Genomic DNA, 17,882 nt, shown 5'->3' with positions numbered 1-17,882 from the left:
TACATTGAGGATATTTAGCTGTCCGCATATTTATACCCTACTCCATCTGTATACCCTACTCCGTCTGTCCATTATAAATTGTAATCAAACTCCAGGCCGCAATTATGGACCGATCATCACATCAGAATAGATCGCTATTATTGATGATGATCGTGAAATATTTAGGGGGTGAAATGGACAAAAAAAAAACAAAACATTTATCAGAATTTGAATCTGCTTCGTAGGTCGCAATCATAGTCCGATGAGCGCAAAATTTTAAATAAGGTGTGAGCTTATGACAGAAATTTAGCTTGCAGTTTTACATAATGATCAGATATTTTTAGCGGGTGAAATGGACCGAAACGTTTGTTTGAAAATTGGAAAAAAATATATATCTTATATATGTATATCTTATATCTTTATTCCTGGTAAACACTTTCCGGTCACGTGAGTTATTTTTGAAACACGATCTCTGGACCTTTCCATAGATGCCAATTATGTTTATGTAGGTGCTCAGATAACAGAGTTACAGCCTAGTATATACAGAAATTCCACAGTTTTAATTGTGTGTATAGTAACCATAACTAAAGGTCGCAGTTATAATTTAATACTGACAAATTTTTACAAGAGGTTAGAATTTTGGTAAAGAAAAATGACAACAATTTTGGATCGCAACCATCATAGCAAAGTTTTTCAAATCATGACAGAAGGATTCCCAGGTTTTTAAACAAATTACAATGCTGTACGGGTCTTGAAGTTTTTGTAATACCTTTGGTAAAAAGTAATGTAATAGTACCTCGAAATATCGGTCTTTTTTCATTGATCGATTCGATAAAAATCAGCGAAAACTATTTCTAAAACTCTTTTAATATTTGTTCATACCCTCAATATTTAGGCCAACGAGATTATCGAAATAATGATTATATACCCCAAGTATGTTTGGACGAAATCCATTTCAGACAATTTGGAGTCGATTTATTATGTCCGTCCGTCTGTTTGGCTGGAGCGAACGATAACTCCGAAGAATCAACCTATTGGTTTCAATTTTAGGTCTCGTAAATTTTGTCCAAATCTAGTTTAAGTTCTACCCCTTCCGTTAATTACCCCCACAAATGTTCTTTTAACATTTGTTTATACCCTCAACATTTCGGCCAACGAGATTATCGAAATAATGATTTTAGACCCCAAGTATGTTTGAACGAAATCCATTTCGAAATCCAGTCGATTTATTATATCCGTCCGTCTGTCTGGCTGGTGCCCACGATAACTCTCGAAGAATCAACCTATTTGGTTCAAATATTAGGTCTCGTAAATTTTATCCAAACTTAATTTAAGTTTGAAGATGGATCATATCGGTCTACACCTTCCGTTAATTACCCTCACAAAAGTTCAAAATGTTTCGCTAAGATTATTCGCACGATAGTTATAGAAGGGACTAACCGAATTGTTCCAGACTAGGGATGTGGAAATATTACATCCATGCATATATCAGGCTCGAATATGAATTATATCGGCCCACCCCTTTGGGAAAGTACAGTTTAACTGCCCTTCTCGAACCGATTTGAATTTTTCTTGAAACATGTTCGTCTTGCGGCCCTTTTTACGACGGTGCAATTTTTTTTGAGGCAATTTCATACTTCCTGATACGACGCAAACAAAACTGACTAGTTCCTAAGATAACCCTTGAGGGGAGAAAACGGTTGGGTATTAATTTTGTACATCGTATTATTTCTTAGAGAATTAGTTTACGTTCGAATATAGATTACATTGGAACACTCCTTCGGGTGCCTCCCACACAAATTTTGGAAAGAGTACCGTTTAAGGAATCGTGTCGGATTGTTTCATTTTTTTTTTTGATTTTTTTGTCTTTGTGGTCCTTGTTACAACGGTACATTTGTTTTTTGGGATCAAAGTCCATTCTTCTTGGGAAATTGGCCCAACATTTAAAAAATCATAGAGACGTTATAAGTGTTGAGTTTACTTATTTTCTTTATGTCCGAAGCTGAGTGTATATCTCCTTCGGCACAGCTGACTGATACTTTCTAACTTGTTTTAATAATATGTAGCGAAAAAGCCCCGATTGGTCATTATAAAATACGGAAAATAATACCTTACGTTTACGTATATATGTATGTATGTTCTATATCTTTGGTATTTTATCATGTATATCAACTTATGTATGTATGACCGGACGGCTAAAATACATATGTCGCAATCATATAAAAGAAATTACTTGGAAAATAGTGCCCAGGTCGGACTATAACCCCCTCTCACTTGTTTTTTAATATAATATACAAGTCATAGTAGTATAAAAATGTTTGGTCTTGAAACTGATATGTCAAAGTATGACATTAGTAGTCTTAAAAAATGGATTAAACTATAAACAATACGATTGCAAATTAATGGCTATAATCTATACTTCCATACGAAAAACTGCAATTTCTCGTTGAACACCATTTGACTGACATCGTTAGCATGACATGCCCGGTTAAAGTACCATAAAAATGTAATCCAAACTTTATTTCACAATAGTCAGTGAATGTGAAAGTGTTTTTTTTTTTCAACAAGTACGAGTACAAGTTGTGTCATTATTATTCTAGTATACAATATACATGTATTCCAACATTCGTATTCAATGTTAGAGTTGTAAAAACCCGATTCTTTTATAAGTTTTTTTTATTTTTTTTTTTTTCAACGTCGGGTGGACTACAAAGTATACAAAATTAAATCAAAAAAATTTGATGGTAAATATATGAATTGAAAAAAATGAATATTTTAAACAATATGTATTTTAATTTTATATTAGTCGGGTTCTGCCAACTCTAACACATTGAAATGAACATTCATATACAAGTCAACTCATATCGACACCTCCAAATAATAGTATGCTAAGTCTAAAAAGTGAGTTTTGCAGGAGAAGCTCTCAAAGTGTGGAATTTTTTTTAACTTCAGTACTATGCTAAGTCAATATTTGTTTATAACTTCTGTTCGGATTGACCGATCATTACCAAAATTTGACAGAATTAAGGTTAAAGGATGTTCGACACCTCCAAATAATAGTTTGCTAATTCTGAACAATGAGTTTTGCAGGACAAGCTCTAAATGTTTGGAAATTTGTTTGACCTTCAGTACTATGCTAAGTAAATATTTGTTTATAACTTCTGTTCGGATTGTCCGATTATTACCAAAATTTGACAGAATTTAAGTTAAAGGACGTTAAATATAAAAATGTAAAGAACTTGAAAACATGCTAAGTCGACTTAGCATACTATTGTTTGGAGGCGTCGATATGTTCATCACAGTTCACTAAAAACTTGCATGTGGCATGACAACATAGTGAAGGATGTACTTGAATTTTTAAAAATCCCCAATACTAACAACAAAAAATCACAAAAACATTTGGTTGGTACAGTTAAAACAACAAAAGCAAATTGAATAAAAATTATCAACATGCATGCAACTCTCAACAAAATGATGGATTGAAACATTAAACAATATTTGTGTTGTAAAATGTCATAAACCTAAAGCTATAAGAATAAATGATGTAACCAACATAATATGCATAAAAGTTTTAAATACTACATAACAAAAGTTTGTTATTATATATATTCAATTAAACAAAAACAGCCTGTAATGCTGAAATATGCGCCATGCGCTGTGATGAAAGTGGTAATAATAGCAAGCATTTCCTGCATTTACACAATTAAAATTGCCGACATAATTATTGTTTCGTTGTTTGTTAATGAATAGAAAAAGTTAAAGGAAAAATGCTACAATTATTTTTAATGACAAAAGTTTGTGAGTGAAAATGACGACGACAACGTGATATATGCTACGAAATGTTCGTTGCTACATATACATGAAAACTTTCAATTAAATGTTAAGAAAATCTGTGAAAATGTGCTGTGGTGTAATAAAATATTATTTAAATACATTCTTAACAATATAAAGAAACTTCAACACAATTCATATTTAAAAAATAAAATAAATAAAGTCAAAACAAAATATGTCGGAAAATGTGGATGTGGAGTTATTGGTGAATTGCACCATTTTGGCTGTGCAGCGTTTCGAGCTTATCTCCATTGTAAATATAAGTCTACTGCATTCTCTGAATCGTTCCGATATTATTGGTGTTCTTACTGGAATTATTGACAACAAGGATAATTTGGATAACATCAATGATGCCAAGTAAGTGGAAAGTTGTATAGTAACTTAGTGTGTTTAAAAAAACACATTCAATATATATTTTTATACCCTCCACCATAGTATGGAGGGTATATTATGTTTGTCATTCCGTTTGTAACACATCGAACTAATCATTTGCGACCCTATAAAGTATATATTCTTGATCAGGATAAAATTCTAAGACGATCTAGCCATGTCCGTCTGTTGAAATCACTCTAGCGTCCGCAATAATTGAGATAGATTGCTGAAATTTTGCACCCGAGGGTCTTTTTTCCATAGGCAGGTCAAGTTCGAAGATGGGCTATATCGGTCCACTCTTTGGTATAGCCCCCATATAACGGTACCTCCGGATTTGAGGTATTTTGACGTTATTCGCCACATTTGCAGACCGAACTAGCTATAATTTGGCACTTAGGGTTCCTAGTGATCAAAAAACTTATATCCCAAAGGATATGGACATAGGTCCATGTTTTGGTATAGTCCCCATATTACGGTACCTCCCGATTTTCGGTATTTTGATAATTTTAGCCACAATTTTTAACCGAACTATCTGTAATTTGCCATTTGAGGTTCTCAGTGGTCATGAAATATCTCCACCAAACATTGTCAACATAGGTTCATGTTTTGGTATAGCCCCCATATAACGGTACCTCCCGATTTTCGGTATTTTGAGAATTATAGCCACAATTTATAACCTAACTATCTGCAAGTTGACATTTGAGGTTCTCAGTGGTCATGAAACATCTCTACCAAACATCGTCAACATAGGTCCATGTTTTGATATGGCCCCCTTATAACCGTACCTCCCGATTTTCAGTATTTTGAGCATTTTAGTTAAAATTATTAACCGAACTAGCTGTAATTTGACATTTGAGGTTCTCAGTAGCCACGAAACATCGTCAACATAGGTCCATGTTTTGGTATAGCCCCCATATAGCGGTACCTCCCGATTTTCGATATTTTGAGAATTTTAGCTACAGTTTTTAACCGAAATAGCTGTAATTTGACATTTGAAGTTCTCAGTGGTCTTAAAACATCTCCAACGAAACATCGTCAATATAGGTCCATGTTTTGGTATAGCCCCCATATAACGGTATCTCCCGATTTTCGGTATCTTGAGAATTTTAGCTGCAATTTTTAACCGAACTAGCTGTAATGATCTGTATTTTGAGAATTTGTCTATTCAAAAATAATCGTCGATATACATAGGTCCATGTTTTGGTATATCCCCCCCATATAACTGTACCTCCCGATTTTCGGGAATTTTCAGTGGTCACGAAATTTCTTCACTAAAATTAGTCAACATGGGTCCATTTTTGAGGGTCTACATTGTTTTGATGAAACTACCCTCAATTTGACTCTGGAAGTTCCCTGCAGCTATAAAACTTTTCCGCCAAAAAATTTAAAGATCGGTTGACTCTTTGATATTGCCCCGTAGGTGTTACCTTTCACCTAGCTGAACCCATATTTTTAGATTAGATTAGATAACACTGTGCAGCAAAATTGAGGTGAATGTCTGGGGCACGGAAAATTCCTCTTGGGGAGGAAAAGCCTTGGTGAGTATATTATAAACCCCGAAGGACAGATGCGCCGTGAGTCGAACATCCGCGTTATGGCGTGATGAAATTTTTGTTAGAGACCCTGTGGGCCATCAGGAATTAGCGTTATATCTTTTTTCACTGTTGCTTAAGTCTCTTGCAAAAACTTCATCACGCCATAACGCGGAAGTTCGTCTCACGGCGCATCTGTCCTTCGGGGTTTTTATCTCTGCCCCAACATTTGTGTTCACAGTGTAATTTAAGCAATATTGGGAGGCAGTAGGAGTCTATCCATTGTCGAAAAGTTGTTTCACCTAAAATTGTGAAAGGACCCTAATTATTCCATTTTAATTAAGACTATTTTATGGTGGAGGGTATAAAAAGTTCGGCCCGGCCGAACTTAACGACTTTTTACTTGTTTTCATTTAATTTATACACTGTGAACCGACATTTGAGGCATAGATAACTCCTTTTGGAAATGCCCCAAAGGGCAGATCTGCCGTGAGTAGAATTTCCGAGTTATGGCGTGATGATTTTTTGCTAGAGACCCTGTAAGGCATCTGGAATTAGCGTTATATCTTTGTTCACTGTTGTTTTTAACTATTTTTTGAGATGACATGTCTTCAGTCAAATCGAATGAGGATTATTTTCGTAGAGTATTTCGACCTTCTACTCGCTTCCTTATATGTCCTTTTCGTACTTTATTTTAAGGACCGCTAAAAAGTACTTCGGGTGCCACCGTGGTGCAATGGTATGCACGCCCGCATTGCACACAGAAGGTCGGGGGTTCGAGTCCCCGGCCAGGCAACATCAAACATTTTTCAACGGTGGCAAAATACCCCTCAGTAATGTTGTCGACATTTCCTGAGTATTTCAGCCTTGAAAAACTTCTCCACAAGTGGTGTCTTAAGACTCGCCGTTCGGACTCGGCGATAAACAGTAGGTCCCATATCATTGAGCTAAATATGAATCGGGGTGCACTCATTGATATGAGAGAAGTCTCCCTTGTCCCGTATGGGGTGTTGTGGAACAATGTTTTGTTGTTTTAAAAAGTACCTCAAGATGACGTTTTTCAGTTTCGAAATGGTTTGCAAAAATGTCACTAAGAACATTTTAAATATGGCCCCTCATTGACAGCTTGTCGATATTGTGTAGTCATTTTTGTTATTTACCCTGTTTTTGCTCAGTTTTTCACTGGTAGACATTTTTTAGGGCATATTGTTGACCTTCATCAAACCCAATATGCGTCTTCCTCTCTAGGACTCCCATTAGCTACCAAAATTTCGTGACGATCCGATCAAAATTGCGACCTATAGCGTAATTGCAAAAAAGTGCAAAATGGGATGTATTACCGACTATTGCGATATCGCCGTTATTTTGCCAACTAAGCCAACCTACTGTGCATTATTGTAAAGATGGGATTTTCTACTTTCATAGTCAGACTTTGTTTTTGGAAGGTCCCCAACCAAAGCTGTGATATTCGTCATTATTATTAAAATCGAAAAATGGAAAGTTGGGTTCTATGAGCGGTTATTGCGATATCTTCGTTGTTTAACCACCTACGACAATCTACGTTACATCGTTGCAAAGGTGATATTTTCTACTTTCATTTCAAAAGCAGGTTTTGCTTTTGATGTACCCCATATAGAAGCGGAGATATTCGCTTTGAAATAAAATGTTGACTTTTTCTCCAAATAAGTTTTCCGCCCCTGAATATTAACGAACATCACTAAAATCAGTAGGCTTCGTCCCCTCCGGGACCTTCATCAACACCCAAAATTTGGTGACGATCGGATTAAAATTGCGACCTGTAGCGTGATTATAAGGTTTAGTTGGACGGACGGACACACGTAGCCAGACCGACTCACCTCGTCGAGACATTCTTTTTGGTATATACGACCATTACTTCGATGCGTTACAAACTGTTTGGCCAAAACCAACTTATAATACCCTCCCCACATAGTGATGTAGGGTATAATAAACTTATTTATGTGTTTATTCATAAAATACACTTCCTTACACGCTGAAAAAACATATTTTTCGCTTTTGTTGGAACAAAAATATCTGTTTTGGTTCCAAAAATGTAATTGTTTTGTTCAAACATTGTAATCGAAATCCAAAAATACCATCTTTTGTTCCAAACATAGAAAACAAAAACAACGTTCGAATTTCCGCAATATTGTAAAAATCGTTAACAATACCGATTGTAGGAACTATCATAACCTAATTTTGTTTACAAAAATATTTTCAACCCAGAAAACCAGCACAGAAATGTTTGATTTGAGTGTATATACTTCTCATATACACTTTTCACATAACTTGGATATAAATGTCACGTATAATATTGCAATCATTGATGAACACAATACATGGTTTGCTGCATTGGCTGACAACAAAGACAAACAAAAAGCCACAAGCACCCACCACAACATAAGGAATAATTAAACACAATAACAAACTCCGGTATAACACCAAACCTCAAAGCACAATGAAGATAGAAGAATGAAATAAAACAGAAACAAATAAAAACAAGTAAGCAAAGGCTATAGTCGGACGGGGCCGACCATGTGATACCCTACACCACAACCTGTCGGAATTAACTATGTGCAACCGCCTGCACGCTGAATGTCCGGGTTCGATTCCCATCAAATTGTCAATGGTGGCAAAATACCCCTTAGTAATGTTGGCGATATTTGCTGAGTATTTCAGCCATGAAAAACGTCTCTACAAGTGGCAACATAGGACACTATCAATAACTTAATATGAATCCATTAATATAAGAAAAGCCTCCCTTGTCTTTACTGGGATGTTTGTGGAAAAGTATATAAATTATACATTTCTAAATAATATTCGAAAATTGGAAAATTCACATTGATTAGCCCCTCCTGCTACATCTTCAAATTGTCTTTGAGTATCAGGTTCCTCTTTGGAATACACCTAAAATAAATACATATACCACGCAGTTTGGTATATTTAATTATTGGGAAAATTGGGAGTTTATTGAAGATCTATCGTCCAAAATTGTGCACTTGTATTTCACATATGCTTCGGAAATAGTTCATTGTGGGCATATATTGTGATATCTAAAATATATTTTATACCGGTAGAAATACGATATAACTAATAATGAATTGAAATTCAAAAATTTTGCATGCAAACAAATTTATAAATCCCAAAATTATTCATATTCAATTAAACAGCAACAAAGGGAGTAATATGGTATCCGTAAATCTGTAGGTATCGTAAATATTTGAGGAAATATTTGAGAAATATTTGAGAATTATTTTTTCAGATTTGTAATTTTAGTTGGATCCGGCAGGGATTTTTGGAACTTCTGAACTATTATCTCAGGAAGTATGACTTACTCCGGGAAAGGGACCAGAATACAGAACGTAAAAAGAACCTTCTTCAAAAAGAAAATAATAATCAAATAGATCCGATACGGGTCTTCAAACTGCACTTTTCCCAAATTTTGTGTGGGAGGTACTCGAAGGACGGATAGATATAGTCCATATTCCGACCTGACACATGACTGGATGAAATAATACGATGTGTAAAGTTTCGACCAATCAGAAAATCCCCTTGAGAGTTAACTTGCGGATTTGCGGCGCAAGTACAATCTGCTGAAAAAATTCATAACGATTCAAAGGGACTCTTAAATTTCCCTTTTCCGAATTTTGTGTAGGAGGTACCCTAAGGACCGATATAGTCTTATCCGATCTATATCTGGAAGGAATAATAATATTTATATGGAAAGTTTGGAGCAAATCGATTGCTCACTTCGCCAGTTATCGTTCACACAAATTTTCGAAAACACTTTTCAACTTTTTTGGAGGAGGTGTGGACCAACATAGCCTACATTCGAACCTAAACAAAGCCTGGGCAAAATATTACGAAGTATAAAATTTGGGTCTAATCGTTAGATCCGTTCGAGAGTTATCGTGCGCACCAGCCAGCTAGACATTAAGAGAGACAGATGAACGGACAAGGCTAAATAGACTCTTAATTGTCTGAAACGAATTTCGTCCAAATATACTTGGGGTCTAAAACCTATATTTCGATGAGACACATCTTTGGTCGTATTTTGTTTGTATCCCCTTTACCCTTAATCCTGGCGAAGCGACCCCATGTTGCAATATTTGTATAAAAATCCAATTTGACAACTGAACTGAAAATTTCTCTGTCATGATAGCGACAATTTGTATCATGGGAGGAAATTGTGGTTCTCTACACAAAACACATTATGTATCAGGCAGAAGGTGCGTTATCTAGTAGACACATTATTGCAATTTGCATCAGGGGGAAGATCAGTAGTTATTTTTCCATATGTAGGCTCCTTTGCCGGTATATGCCCTCCACGAATGAAAATATGGACCAAAAATAAAATTTGTATATTTTTCATACAAAAGTAATGGTCTATGTCAACCGTTAAATAATATCAGATAATCATGCAAAATTATAGGCATTTTCTTCAACCTAAACTCTTACCTCGTGCAAAATTTCGTGACTAATGAGCTATATTTGCGACCTCTAACCGGTTTATGATTACATAACAAACAAAAAACTGGTTATATTAGGCTGTAGCTCTGTTATCTGATCACGTACATCATCATAATTGACATCAATTAAAAGGTCAAGAGATCATCTTCCAAATATAACTCACGAGGAGGGAAGATGTCTTTCAGGAACAAAGATATAAGCTTTTTATTAAAAATTTTCACAATTTTCACACAAAAGTTGTGGTCCATTTAACCCTCTAAATATTATCTGATCGCCATCTCAAATTGCAAGCTTCTTCTTTGTCATATACTCTTACCTTATTTAAAATTTCGAGGCGATCGGACTATTATTGCCACCTACAGAGCAGCTACAAAATCTGATAAAAATTATGTTTTTGGTCCATTTCACCCGCTAAATATTTCACAATCATCACCAATCAAAATAGCGATCTATTCTGATGTGAAACCGACCTCCATACCAAATTTCGTGACGATAGGTCCATAATTGCGGCCTGGAGTTTAATTACAATTTATAATGGACAGACGGACACACGGACGGACGGACAGACGGACGGACGGACACACATCTCATAATCGCTTTATCTCGCCGAGATATGAGGATTGGTATACCACATTGGGGGTCTCCGACGAATATTTCGCGGTGTTACATGAATTTTTCCCAAAACAAACTTATAATACCCTTTCCACATAGTGGTGTAGGGTATAACAAGAGTCTCATTGTTGGTATACATACACACAAAAACAAAGATAAAGGCATCATGTCATACAAACTAAACTCACCATAATTGTTTTTTTTTCAACACGGCATCGAATAGCGAGAGAAGAGAAAAAATTGTCGAAGAAAAGAGAGAACTATTGTCCAGTTGACAAAAACTATTTTTGGATTTAACAAAACCCAATTGTTGGAAGCACAATACTACATTTGGAATTTAACAATATCTTTACAATACATATTTTGCTCTTCGAATATTGTTGGATCAATCATATTTTTTTCTCTGCGTGTAGAAAGGCTTAGTATGGGAATAGTTCCCAATATAGGTATATACATGCATGTTGTTATTAATTTACATTTAACACACATTTCCAAAAAATGCCAATCATAAAATATTCAATTAACTGCAAAATTCAATTTTTCTTCTATTTATACAAACATATGCCAAAATGAAAAACAAATATGTAAATACTTGTTATCCTTTGAAAATTCCGTATGCAAAAAATGGCACTTTCATTCGTTAACTCTTTAAGCTGTCACATATTAGTTTTTAGTCAAATATGTAAATAAAATGAAAAATTCCTAAAAATGTCCACAAACCTCCTTAATATGGCGTGCAAAAAATGCAGAAAAAACATTTAAATTAGGTAGGTTAGGATACATTTTCCTGAGAACAATTTTTCATTCTATTAGAAGAAACCATTAACATAAAAACCAAATATAAATGGAAGTTGCCGTCGAAGCCGCCAAAATAATCTCTTCCCCAACGTCACACGACAATTTCAGGGACGGAAGAAATTTAAATTTTGGGTCTGTTTCCTTCTGTCGATGTGAAAAAATGAACAAAAAAGAAACACACAATCGTAATTCATGTTGCCATTGTTTCGTAGAAAGTGACTAAAATGAAGTTAAAAAAAAAGGGTTTGTTTCATTTGCTTATCGACTAACTCTGAACTTCAAACTCGTCATACTTTGTTTGTCAAATAATTGGATTAAGTACCTGAAAGATTCATCATCAAATTGTTATGCCCTACATCTCAAAATCAAGGTTACATACATTTTGTGTTTCCGCATGTGTGTGACATCTCGTACTTTTTTGCTCAGCTTGAATTTGATAAATGCATACAATATTAAGGATGGAGTTTGAAATTTAGCTGCACTACTATCACCGATAGAACTGTAAGACCAAATCCTGCCTTGACAGTTATTTTCATTTCTTTGTTCAAACTTGGTACGGAGGATTGAAGAATTTTTCTAGGTCTTTATTATACCCTACACCACAATGTTGGATGATGCCCATCTAAATTCATATTACGCCGCGAAATATTTGACCTACTTTTTATACTTTGTGAACTTTTGTGAATAAAATATAAAATTATGATTACGTCGAATAGTGGTTCGGAATCGTTTTTTCCTAATCAAAACTCTGTAACTTTTGAACGGATAGAGATATTTTCTAATTTTCTTTTGTTCGACAAATAACACCTTCAGCTTTCCGGTGAATCAAAAACGATCAACTTCGGTCAAGTAGTTGCAGAGGAATTCAAGGTCAAAGTAAAAATGTTGAGTTTTTTCATAGTTTGCACCAAAATATGAGTGTTTTTGTCTGTTTCTATATGTTCCAATATATTCCAAGAAATAGAAAATATTGATTTTTTAAATTTTTTAATTTAAATTTGTTTAAAAATTGAAAAACGACCCGTCACGTTTTTATAAAACTCGTATAAAAATTCATTTATTTCAAAAAAAATGTCCATTTATGTAAAAAAGTAAGGAAAAGCACGTATTTTTGCTTATTTATTTTCAATAAATTTAAAAAAGTGTTAAACGGACGGAATTGGTGTGGTACAAAAGTATATATGGGCTGAAAGAGGACATTCTCAGGAATCTGTTTGCGAAAACAAACGTTCTAAAAGTTCAAGTCCACTAAAATTTAGTACATGTGGAAAAATAAAATACCTCTCTACCTGTAAACGCGACGGTAATATATTAAAATGATTCTTAAAGACAGCAATCCTATTCAGTTAAAAAAGTGAACACAATATCTGTTATAGTTTCTGAGAAATAGCTATTTCTTTCTGCAGAAATGTGCAAAAATTATATATTTTCCAAAATGGGTATTTTTTTTGTTTTTAGGAGCACGCCACATCCACAACTTCCAGTAGTTTGACCTAATTTTTTGGTTTCAATATGTCTACTATGGAATCCCATATAGAAATAAAAAATCGGTGACGACAAAAAATTGGGGTTTGGCCAGGAAAATAGATTTCGACGCACAATGTCGGTGATGACAGTATATATGTATATGCCAAATGTAAAAATCAGGAAAATGAAGTTCCGCGGAAAGGTAGTGCCCAGGGATAATGGTATATGATATCACATTGTCGGCCCGACCTACTACAGACCCTTCTTACTTGTTATACCCCCTAGCATAATATGTTCCGTTCGTAATACTTCGAAATATTCGTCGGAGATCCTATAAAGTGCATATACATATTTTTGATTTAAGCCGATGTAACCATCTCAGTCTGTCCGCTTGAAATCAAGATACAGCTCGCAATATTTATGATAGAGGTTCATAATTTGATATAAAAGTTTCTATTACTCCTTGGATGTTTGGTATTGAAAATCGGATATATTTGTCCCCGTTTTGATATAGCACCCATAGAACGGTACCTCCTTTAGTCACATTATTTTGTTTTCTGTGTGTCCTTTGCCCAGAAATTTGTCAATATAGGTGCACGTGTTGATATAACACCCATAGAACGGAATGTCCCGATTTTCGTTATTTTCAGGATTTTAGCCGCATTACATTCGAACCAATATTACACATGAACCGGACTATATACATCTGAAACTATAGGAAACCTTTGGGGCAAATAACCGCGAAAGTGGAAGTGATGGGGAAAACGCCTTCTATCATGCTGCGATGTCAGAATATGGTTTGTTCGTATTTATACCCTACACCACCTTGTGGTAAGGGGTATTATGTTTTGCCAAATTATATCGAAATCGGTTCAGATTTGGATATAGCTCTCATATATATTTTAGGCAGATTTGAAGTATTTGATGCACGAAACACGCTATATTTGTCCGATTTCAATGAAATTTGGAATGTGTGACGGCGATTAGTCTAGAAATAACTGTAGCAAATCATATCGAAATTGGTTCAGATTTGGATATAGCTCCCATACATATTTTCGACCGATTTGAGGTATTTGATGCACGAAACACGCTATATATGTCCAATTTTGATGAATTTGGACTATGTGACGGAATTTGGTCTACAAATAAATGTGAAAAATTATATCAAAATCTGTTCTGATTTGGATTTAGCTCCCATATATATTTAACATATTCACAGTGGTGTATGGTATTATATAGTCGACCCTGCCCGACTTTGATACTTTTCTTACTGTTTTTTTTTTTTTTAATTTTGTTCGTGTCGCAGCACAATGATATGGAATAAAATGTTTTGTTTTCTTTGAAGAATTGCATGTAAATGTTTATTAAAAAATAAGTTACAAGGTAGGATATTGAAATTTCGGAAAGCGTAGCACTACATAAAGGATATTAACATATATTTTTTTGAAAAAAATTGCAGGATGTTTTTTAATGTCCTTTAACAGTTCAACAGGATGAGAAAACTGAAAATGTTAAGTGCCATTTTACTCCATTTTTCCTATAGTTCATGTGTATATAGTCCGGTTTTTGAAAATTGTCCGACTAAAATGGTTGAAACTTAGCATTTTCCCCCCTCTTTTTGTTAAAAATATTTTCTTCTCGCACGAAATGTAGAGCGCTGAGTTTTAAATGAGGAATTTTTTACTAAATAGGGAACGTATCTTCGAAAAATTAGGTCTGTATGTCATCTGGGGCGGAGCTATGAATGCCTAAATTATGACGAATATAGACGAACGAACAAAAATTAGTTACAAAAACAGAGTGTTAGTATTCTTTGTGGTTACAAAACTTTTTCCAAGAAATTTGTCAGTGCATGTTTTGGTATAGCTAGCTTATTGTAATTTGTCTGTCATTTCTAATTGTTGTGCTTTACGAAAACTAATCGACATATTAATATGAAAATGTTTGCCATAAAATGGGTGTACTTTGCAAAATATAAAAATGTAAGATAACAAAAAAGTGGTTATAAATATTAATGGACCAATATGTGCGAACACACAAAACTGGTCAAAGAAAATGTAGATTTAGCAACAATATGCATAAGTAACCTATAAGTGCTGCATAAAACTGAAATGTCATACCATCTAATAAGTCTTAATTTTAATAGAAATAATATTGTTTCTTTTCACTGATATATGAATGTATGCATATTAGAGCGATAAAAAAAACAATTTTTTGATTGGAACTACTACATTTTTTCCATTTGACCCGAAAACCTTATATATGAAATTTTATGACGATTGGTTAATGTTAACCCGTGTCTCCCGAGCGATTTTTGTTTACATAGTAATTTGTATTGAGCCAAAGGTGAATTTTCACGAAATTTCTCTAAAGGCCCCAATTTTAGTCCAACCAGTTTATTATTGTGGGTAAAAACAATTTCTATAATAGTTTATGATGATCGGATAACGATACCCTTGCCCCATAACAATCTTTATATCCGTAGTACGTTGTATCGGGGCCAAAACAAATTTTCAGGAAATAGCTCTAAAGGCCACAATTATTTTGCAATCGATGACAAAAATTTATGAAAGTCGGCTCCGATTTTCCAATCATAAAGTATTCAATTATAGCGAAATTCATTTTTTTTAGATTCACTTTGGCAGTTTTGTTGAGATGTATGTTTTACTTACTATTTGTTGTAGTCAAGCTTAATCTCATATTTGTTGTTTTCAAATTAAAAAAAAAAAAACAACAAGTTTAAAGTGGGGTGTAGTTAAAATTGATTACTTTTGGGGATGGCAGAGAATACTAGTTTCGTCCAACGCCACTTGGACTCATCAGTTCTCTTAGTTCTTTGTATTGAAACAAAGAACCCTTCCCCAATTTTATGACGACTCGAGCTCAAGAATAAGTGTGACTGATGAATTCGTTTCAATGCGAATTCAACCGAAAACACGACGATTGGACGATTGGTTGTTGTTATTTTTCAACAACTATCAAAATAGTTATGTGCATTCTCTGCAATGTGGAGACACATGACAGTGGGAGTAGTTAATTTGGTTTACATATGCGGCTACGAGAGTTTTTAGGTGTTTTCGGTTGAATTCGCATTGAAACGAATTCATCAGTCACACTTATTCTTGAGCTCGAGTCGTCATAAAATTGGGGAAGGGTTCTTTGTTTCAATACAAAGAACTAAGAGAACTGATGAGTCCAAGTGGCGTTGGACGAAACTAGTATTCTCTGCCATCCCCAAAAGTAATCAATTTTAACTACACCCCACTTTAAACTTGTTGTTTTTTTTTTTTTTTTTTTTTTTTAATTTGAAAACAACAAATATGAGATTAAGCTTGACTACAACAAATAGTAAGAAATTCATTTTTTTTAAATTTGTAACTATTTTTACACACATACGAGTATGACAAATTTAAAAAGAAATATGTAAAGACTTGTTATCCTTTGACAATAAAGTGTGCACAAAAGGACATTTTCATTTGTTAACTTTGTGTCCAAAATGGGTTTTTGTGTCAAAATTTTATAATTTCTAAACGGATGAAGATAGAGCTATCGAATTTGGAGGAGATGTTTATCAAATGGAGATATTTTATTTGCAGAGTTAGAAATAATTCATATATTTATAAATTTTAAACTCAAAGCGGCGGTACCGTTTTATGGGGGATATATGGAGGCTATCCTATATAGAACCTTTTTTGCAGGGATGCTTCTTACTCACTACCCAGCCAATTTGGTTCAAAAACCTGGTCAGAGAGTTTCAAAAATCCTTAAAACGGGAGGTACCGTTATATGGGGCTATATAAATTTTTGGCTGAATCGGTTCATTAGGCAAAATCCTGAAAATACTTAAAATCGGGTGGTAACCTTTTGGGGGGGGGGCGGTCTGTACACCGGCCTCGCACGTTATCGCAGCTAATTTATTGAGAAATTGCTAGTTCGAGAGCTCCTATAAATTTGTGTACCATTTGAACTGGGGTACTCCGCAAGACTTTTTAGTTATATCCTATTAAAAAAAAAGACAAATTACACTGTGCAACAAAATTCAATTTTTTTCAAAATGATGGGAAAAATCGATTAGATTATGAAGCTAAAGAGCTAAAAATATGAGACAGGTGTATCGGCGTTTTAAAAGTTTACGTCGGAAAGTAACCAAAATAGGCAGGGCAAGTTCCGCCCATTTTTATTTTTTTCGAAATATTCGAGTTAAGATATCTTTGAATCCTTGCATTTCAGGCATATAGTGTCTTTGGCAACTTTACGGAGGAGTATGTGGGCAATATTTTTTTATTTTATCCCTCATGCGGTTCATCCAAGGGGTCTTTTTTTGCCCTTTTTTCAAAAATCTTTCAAAAACTCCTTAAAACTACTTTACTATAGGTCTCAGAATACACCAAATCTGTAACTCTTGTCTAATGGACAGAAATCTCTAAAAATGAAAAACACGTTTTAGGGTTAAAGTCGGACATCATCTGAGTTTATTCAAAATTGTCCCACAAAACATAATTTTAGAGAGATGATGTCAGAGACAAAAATATTCTTCGTCAAATTTCACTATGGGTCACCAAAGAAATAAAATGTCTATTTACATTTTATAGGATAAAAATATCAGTATCAATTTTCCTGAAAAAAATGAAAATATTTCCCAATTTTTTGATGAAAATTTTTTCCTTTTTTTTCGAGTTGGTACATGGAAGTAATATGAACCTAGGCTAGGTGAAAAGTGTCAAAGGATGAAAAATTCTACACACAATTTCACTATGAGTTTCAAAATAAACCATATATCTGTGTATACTATTTCCTTAAAAC

The 17,882-nt window shown here is 34.3% G+C and overlaps 1 protein-coding gene across 1 annotated transcript in view; it reads left to right on the top strand.

Moving 5' to 3' along the window:
* TkR86C (Tachykinin-like receptor at 86C) overlaps nucleotides 1–17,882 on the top strand; it is a 93,156-nt gene that overhangs the window by 9,124 nt on the left and 66,150 nt on the right. The window contains exon 2 of the mRNA XM_073975075.1: nucleotides 3,607–4,167. Coding sequence (XP_073831176.1) covers nucleotides 3,986–4,167 — 182 coding nt within the window. The 5' untranslated portion in view covers nucleotides 3,607–3,985. The remainder of the gene's footprint in view (nucleotides 1–3,606; nucleotides 4,168–17,882) is intronic.

Source organism: Musca autumnalis, unplaced genomic scaffold (assembly GCF_047663935.1).
Source record: "Musca autumnalis isolate F117 unplaced genomic scaffold, ASM4766393v1 scaffold_1, whole genome shotgun sequence".
Lineage (NCBI taxonomy): Eukaryota > Metazoa > Arthropoda > Insecta > Diptera > Muscidae > Musca > Musca autumnalis.
This window is presented reverse-complemented; position numbering and strand designations above follow the sequence as displayed.